The following is a 7,640-nucleotide window of genomic DNA, read 5'->3' as shown; positions in this document are numbered from 1 at the left end:
TGTAACAGCTCTCACTGAACTCTCTGAGTCCTTCCAGCAAATAATCAAACCTGAGGGTGGCTTGGGAACCCCTCCTCCAAACTTTCAATTGATGTCAGAAGTCTTGGGGACTCATATCTTGTGATTCGTCTAATTCTGGGCAATAAATTAAGAAGAAAAACTCAAGATCAGTTCCTTTGTTTCTGAGCTCTCTAGTATTTCTAAGAATAACTTCAAAAAAGTAAAGCACATAAGCGAATAAAAAATATGTGCCTTTTGCAAACTAAAACCTTAACAAAATGTCACTTCACACCCACAGTGGAGGCTGTAATTAAAAAGATAAAAACAAGTGTTGGTGAGGATGTGGAGAAACTGATATCTTTATACACTGCTGGTAGGAATTATAAAATTGGGCAACTGCTTTGGAAAATGGTCTGGCAGTTCTGGTTAAAACAGTTATTATAAGATCCAGCAATTCCATTCCTAGGTGTACACCCAAGAGAAATGAAAAACTTCTACATGAGTTTTAACAGCAGCATTGTTCATAATAGCCAAAAAGTAGAAACAACCTAATGTCCACCAATTGATGAATGGATAACTGATATATGGTTTGTCCACACAATGGAATTTGGTCATAAAAAACACGAATTACTCATACACTGTACCACATGGATGAACCTTGAAAATGTATGCTGACTGAAAGAAGCCAGCTACAAAAGGCTACCTATTCTATAATTCCATTTATATGAAATATCCAGGATAGGTAAATTCATGGAGACAGAAAGATTAGTGATTACTTAGGGCCCGAGGGGGTGGGAGGAAATGGGGAGTGACTGTTAACGGGTAGGGATTTGTGTGTGTTTTCAGAGTGCAGCTCAATGACGGTGGTGATATTTGCACAACTCTGACTATATAATGTACTTTAAACAGGTGCATTGTATGGTATGCGAATTAGATCTCAACAAAGCGTTTGACCTTTTTAAACCCTGCCTTGGTAAAAGATGAACTTTGAACTCAAGGAAGCTGAATGACCTGAGCGATTTTAGAACTCCCTGTCCAGGCCTTCCCGGTCCTTGGCAAGCGAAAGTGCGCTGTGACCATTTTTTAAGCACGAAAGAAAATACGAAATGGAGCCCGGGATTCGCGGGCCTGGTGCCGGGCCTTCCGCGCTGGAGCGAGGCCCGGAGGTTCGGACCGGCGCGTAGACAGCCCCCGGCCGCCGCCTCCGACCCGGGGAGGCTCGGCGCGCGGCCCCGCATCCCTAAGGAGCCCCCGCCTCCCCGGCGTAAGGTGCTGGTCCCGTCCGGGAGCTGGGGACGTGAGGCAGCCCCCGGGCGCCCCCGCCTCCGCGCCCAGCGCCCCGCGCCCCCGCCCCTCTCTGCCGCTGGCCGCGCCCCGCGCCAAACACCGGCTTAGGTCCCTCCCCGGCCCCGAACCCGTCCCCGCCCCCAGGCCTCGGCCCCGCCCAGCCCCGCGCGTCGCCGACCCACCCAGGCCCCGCCCCGGCCCCGCCCCCACCGCGCGCCGCCGAACCCCGGCCCCGGCCCGGTCCCCGTCCCCGCCCCGCCCCGCCCCGCCCGCACGCACCGCCCGCGCGTCGCCGAACCCCCCGGCCACGCACCGCCCCGGCCACGCCCTCCGGCCCGCCTCCAGTCCCGCCCCGCGCGCCGCCGAGCCCCGCCGAGCCCCGCCCCGCCGCGCGTGACCGCCGAGCCTGCGCCGAGCTGCGCCCGGGCCGCCGGTCGCGCGATGCTGCTGCTGGCCGCCGCGTCCCTCGTGGCCTTCGTGCTGCTGCTCTACATGGTGTCCCCGCTCATCAGCCCCAAGCCCCTCGCCCTGCCCGGGGCGCACGTGGTGGTGAGTGGCCCCCGAGGCCGCGGCGGCGCCGTCCCCGGAGCGCGGGCCCCAGGCCGGCCGCTCCCCGGCGGGCAGGCCCGCCGCCCCGCCGCCCCGCGCCGTCTTCTCCGCTGCCTCGGCTCCCCTGGGGCCGGCGCGGGCTCGGGGGGCGCGCGTCCGCGCCCGGGGTGTCTCCAGGGCGCAGGGGTTTCTGTGCTTGGGCTCCCCAATGAGTCCGCCGAGCGGGCGGAGGGGCCGCGGGACTCCGCCGGGACCCCGCGGTCGCTGGCGACCCGGGCGCGGCGCGCGGCCCTGGCCGGGGTCCGGGGCTCCGCCGGGGCGGCCCCCGGAAGGCGCCTTGCGCGAGTGACAGCGGGCAGAGCGGTCCGGGAAGTGAGTCTCTCCGGCGGAGCGGCAGTCCTCGCGAGCGGCGTTGGGCCCATTCTGCCCCGTCTGCACGGCCTGTCCCTGCTGGACTCCGCCTGGGGTCGGCCGGTGCCGCCCCCTTGCAGAGTCAGACGGCTGAGCCAGAGGACCTGGCTTGTGCGTTTGTGATGAAGGGGACGTCGGTGGGTGGGTGTGTTTCTTATCAGAAACTCCTGTCTGCGACGATCCCTCCTCTGCAGGTGGACCACCTCACTTAAACAGAAAGCCTGCTTTCTGCGCCCGGCATGCCACCATTTGCTGTGGCTTTCTGGGCCCTTTCTTACTTGATTTTTTTTTTACAAGCCCGAGGCACGTAGAGGCGGGAGGTTATGAATAAGAAAAGTTAGTTACTAAGCAGTTAGCACAAATCCTCCTGGTGTGGGAGGTGACATATGGGTGTCCTGGCTAAGATCCGAGCATCGCTGGGATGAGATGGGATGATGGTCGTTGCTTTTAGCGTGTCTGACGTCTCGCCGAGAGTTTCTGAATGGGAACATATATTTTGTTTAATTTCTCTCGTCAAACCAATAGTGTACTTCCAGCTCCAGCCATTCCTGATGCAGAAGATAGATAAGGAGGTGAGTTGTTATTTCATTAGCTAGGGAGAGAGGAGCAAAATTTTACAATCATGTTGCCTTCTGAAAGGGTCACATCTGCAAGAGAACTTCGGCCTCAAAAACTGTGGCTTTAAAACTTGGGTTTTTTAGCAGTGATGTTTGCAGAGCACACCTCGTAGTGTTTATAAGGGACTCTCACTTAATGGCGACTCTGGTCCTACCAACCCCATCATGCTTCTGTAGGCCCTGGATAAGATAATGAACACATCTGCTGGGGTAGATCCCACAGAATTTCTTACTTTCACCATCTCATTTGGCTGTGCCACTGTAAATGACATGAGGACGACATGAATAATTCACATGATGTCACCATCTGTCTTCTTTTTTTTAATGACATAAAAAGAGTAAAAGTGTAATTGTTTTTCTTGAGATTTGTTAGGACTAGACCCAGTCGTGTCAGGAAGGGGGCCAGTGTTCAGAATGTCTTGCTGATGGGGAAGCATGAGCAGGCTTAGGTCAGAACTAGTTATTCTTTTGTTTTTAAAACAATTCTGATTGATGAGTATTATCTCTCTAATTACAGTGGTAAAGAATGTGCAGCAAGCCTTACACAGTGTGTGTGTGTACACACGCGTGTGCACACGCTTAGTCACTCAGTTGTGTCCGACTCTTTGTGACCCCATGGACTGTATGTAGCCCACCAAGCTCCTCTGTCCATGGGATTTCCCAGGCAAGAACACTGGAGGGGGTTGCCATTTCCTTCTCCAGGTGATCTTCCCGACCCAGAGATGGAGCCCATATGTCCTGCATCGCAGGCAGATTCTTTACCATCTGAGCCACCAGGGAAGCCCTCTTACACAGTATATACTTATTTAAATCAGCTGTTTTTTAAACAAAGCTGTTAAACTGATTTGGTGAAAGCTAGAAAATCAAGCCTGCCCTTTTGGGGAGATGGATGGAGAAGCTGTTCTGACAGCAAAGCGCCCTCTCTTGCCCTCGATAAGAGGTGTGTGGTAGAATTGAAGACATATTAACATTTAAAACAGTAGTGGCAAAGAACAGTCAGAACGAGTGATAAAGAAAGGCATTAAACTGTTATCTTTGGGGTCTCATGTCACCAATGGTCAGGCAACTCAGTCCATATTTACTCTTTTCTCAGCCATTAGGAAAATCTCTTATGTTTTCTTATACCACCCAAGGGTAACGTAGCCTGGATTGGCTTAGGCATGTTCTTAGATACCTTCTATGAATTAGCTGGCTTGGACTGGAAGGTCAGTTTCCCATGAACCGTGACTCAGAAGTTGAAGTCTTACTCTTGTTTTTATGGATAAATCTTATAAGATTATACCCTGTTCTTTGTTGTGCAGTAATTTGACACAGCTTGCTTACCTGTTTCAGTCTAGAAAAAGGACAGTAACAATCATAATATCTACAGAGCACCTGAGAGCATATACATTTTCTCAATTACCTCATCACTTCAACTTCCATGTATTCCTTGAATAACAGGATTTTTACTTACAAGCTTTTTTGGCTTTTTTTTTTCCCAGGGAAATGGCATGGTACATCACTTTGCAAATTAATGGTAGGCAAGTATTTATTTAGCAACTGTTTATGCGGAGTGCTGTGCTAGGAATGAGCATGGAGCTCAGACTTGATACTCGTCCTCAGCGAACTTAGAGTCTGACCCGGAAGCTCAGGCAGGCACAGAAGGAATTGCAGAAGGTGCAAAAGTGACAGGCAGGACAGAGGGACAGAGTCCGGGAAGGCTTCTTGGAGGAGGAGCTGTTGGGACCGGCCTCTACAGGTTCCATGGGATTTGGAAATGCAGGTGTGTGGGAGATGTTGGGTGAAGGGACCTGTAGGCAGCAGAAATAGCCAGTGACATTCTTAATGATCTTGCTAATTGAAATGTCTGATAAAAAGTAATAAGCCAAAACCACCTATGAAATATATATATATTTTTAATATTTATCTACATTGACTCAGTGGACGTGAGTTTAAGCAAACTCAGGGAGATGGTGAAGGACAGGGAAGCCTGGCGTGCTGCAGTCCATTGGATCACAAAGAGTCGGACATGACTGAGCAACCGAACCACAACATTTATTTATATGGATAGCCTGGATCTTAATTGTGGCAACCCCATTCTTTCATTGTGGCATGTGAACACTTAGTTGCAGCATGCAGGGTCCAGTTCTCTGACCAGGGATAGAACCCAGGCCCCCTGCATTGGGAGTCTTAGCTACTGGACCACTAGGGAAGTCCCCCTATAAAATATTTCAATAGCAAAGAGCTCTTCAGAGGTGACTGTTAGGTGGGATAGCAGATGTATCTTAATAGTAAATGGTAGATAATTGGTTAATTATCCCAAAGAAATCCCTTCATTAGTGAGAAGCTGAGGTTCAGGAGAAACCTAGGAGTTCCATGGAGATAGGTACATTGTGTAGGAAGGAATCTTGATCTTTAAAGTCACGAGATGGAAAAAAAAAAAAAAAGTCATAAGATGGAGTCAGAGATATTCTTTACAGCAAGATTTATATCTAACAATAAAATATTCAAAGCAATCTAGATGCTCACTGTAGGGGAATGGTTAACTAAGTTTTGATATAGCTATCTAACGCAATATTGTGTGTCCTTTTAGTTTTTCGACTATACTTTTTTTTTTTTAAGGTAGAATACAAAAGTGTGCAAGGGCAGATGCCTCTCTGACTCTTGTCTTCCTCCCTCACCTGCTCCCCTGGCCTGTGTTATATAATGTGCATAGGAAAAATGAATAGAAAGATGATGTTACGTTTGTATCATTAAGTTAAATACATTTTGAGCCCTTTCTATATGCCAGGCATTATACGAAGGGCTGGGAATATAGTGTGTGTGTTAGTTGCTCAGTCGTGTCCAACCCTTTGCGACCCGTGGACTGTAGCCCTCCAGGCTCCTCTGTCCGTGGGATTCTCCAGGCAAGAATACTGGCGTGGGTTGCCGTTTCCTTCTCCAGGGGATTTTCCTGACCCAGGGATCGACCCCAGGTCTCCTGCATTGCAGGCAGTCTTTACCATCTGAGCCACCAGGAAGTCCAGAATGTAGTGGGGTGCCCAAATAGAATTGGTGTTTTTAGGGAGTCTGTGGAGTGGTAATGGGAGAGATGATTGTAAATCAAATAGTCACACAGGTAAATGCACGGCTGTTTGGTTATGGAGTGATGTAAACGCAAGGGGAAAAAGGCTGCAGTGCTGAAAAGCGGGCTGAGGTGGGGCCGAGGGCAGCCTGTGAGGCTTTCCTGAGGCCGTGATCATTTGAGCTTTTTATTGGGTGAATAGATGCCAATTAGATGAAAAGGGGAGGAGAGCATTTCTGGCAGGGAGAATAGAATGTGCAAAGGTCCCGTGGCTGGAGAAGGCATGCCTGGGAGCCAGCCAGTGTGGCTGAGCCTTGGACAGTGAAGATGAGAACAGTGCCAGAAGAAAAGCTTCGCTGTTTAGTGTTTCCACGTGGTCATGTATTACTTTATAATAAGCAGTTGTTTAAAAGATCATAAGATATATGCTGGTGATTATTTTTTTCATCTCCTGTAGAACTGGTCATTCATAGAAGATATATAGAAAAACAATGTTCATTTGGATTTGGACTCAAAGCCAAACTAATGTATTTATTTTTTAATTCATTGAAGTATGGTTGATTTACAATGTGTTAATTTCTGCAGTATAGCAAAGTGATTCAGTTATGTATTATATATAATATATACATATACATTCTTTTTCATAATGGTTTACTGCAGGTTGAGTGTAATTCCCTGTGCTGTAGAGTAGGGCCTTCTTGTTTATTCATTTTGTATATAATAGTTTCCATCTGCTAAACCCCAGCTCCGAGTCCATTCCTCCCCCACCCTGGAACCGCAAGCCTGTTCTCTTTGTCTGTGGGTCTGTTTCATAGATAGGTTCATTTGTGTCATATATCAGATTCTGCATATAGCAATATCATGTGATACTAATATTTGTCTTTCTCTGTATCACTTACTTCACTTAGTACGATAATCTCTGGGCCCATCTGTGTTGCTGCAAACAGCATTCTTTCTTTCTTTCTTAAAGCCGAGTGCTATCCCACTCCGTTCCATATGTGCACGCATCCGTACAGTGTGTCCACACATCTTCTGTATCCATTCGTGGACCTTGAGGTGGTTTGCGTGTCTTGGCTGTTGTGAACAGTGCTGCTGTGAACATAGGGGCGCACATGTCTTTTCGAATTATCAGACTAGTATATTATTTATTAGCTAGATGTAGAGGGCTCTTGCCCCCGCAGTGGACTCAGAAATATAGGTGTGCAGTGGATGGTTCAGTACTGGAAACAGTCAGAACCACACGTCCTGCTGACAGTTTGTTCTCAAACTCCATTCATTGGGTCTGGGATGACGATGCTACGGTAGTTGAAGATTTAGTTCCTGTAGGTTGGATTTTGGAGCTTATCATAGTTGTTTAATTTATTTGCGTTGGGTCTTAGGTGGGAGGCGCAGACTTCGTCATCCCGGGGTGTTTAGGATCTTAGTTCCCCTGCCTACCCTGCCTTGCAAGGCAGATTCTTTTTTTATTGTTATTATTTATTTATTTTTAACTGAAGGGTAATTGCTTTACAGTATTGTGTTGGCTTCTGCCAAACATCAGCGTAAATCAGCTAGGGAACCCAAGTTCCCGCCCCCTCTCGGTTGTTCCAGAGCTGGGGTTTGAGTTCCCTGCGTCAGACAGCAAACTCCCATTGGCTATCTATTTTACACATGATGGGTTCTTCACCCCGGACCACCAGGGAAGCCCCCTGTCATATTTTTTTTTTAGTTTCCCACAGAAGGGAAATTTCAAG

General features: G+C 48.8%; 1 protein-coding gene across 1 annotated transcript in view; it reads left to right on the top strand.

Moving 5' to 3' along the window:
* The first annotated feature begins 1,688 nt into the window (after positions 1 to 1,688).
* KDSR (3-ketodihydrosphingosine reductase) overlaps positions 1,689 to 7,640 on the top strand; it is a 38,098-nt gene continuing 32,146 nt past the window's right edge. Inside the window, exon 1 of the mRNA XM_061131066.1 lies at positions 1,689 to 1,836. Within this exon, the coding sequence (XP_060987049.1) occupies positions 1,729 to 1,836 (108 nt within the window). The 5' untranslated portion in view covers positions 1,689 to 1,728. The remainder of the gene's footprint in view (positions 1,837 to 7,640) is intronic.

Source organism: Dama dama, chromosome 27 (genome assembly GCF_033118175.1).
Source record: "Dama dama isolate Ldn47 chromosome 27, ASM3311817v1, whole genome shotgun sequence".
Taxonomy (NCBI): Eukaryota; Metazoa; Chordata; class Mammalia; order Artiodactyla; family Cervidae; genus Dama; species Dama dama.
This window is presented reverse-complemented; position numbering and strand designations above follow the sequence as displayed.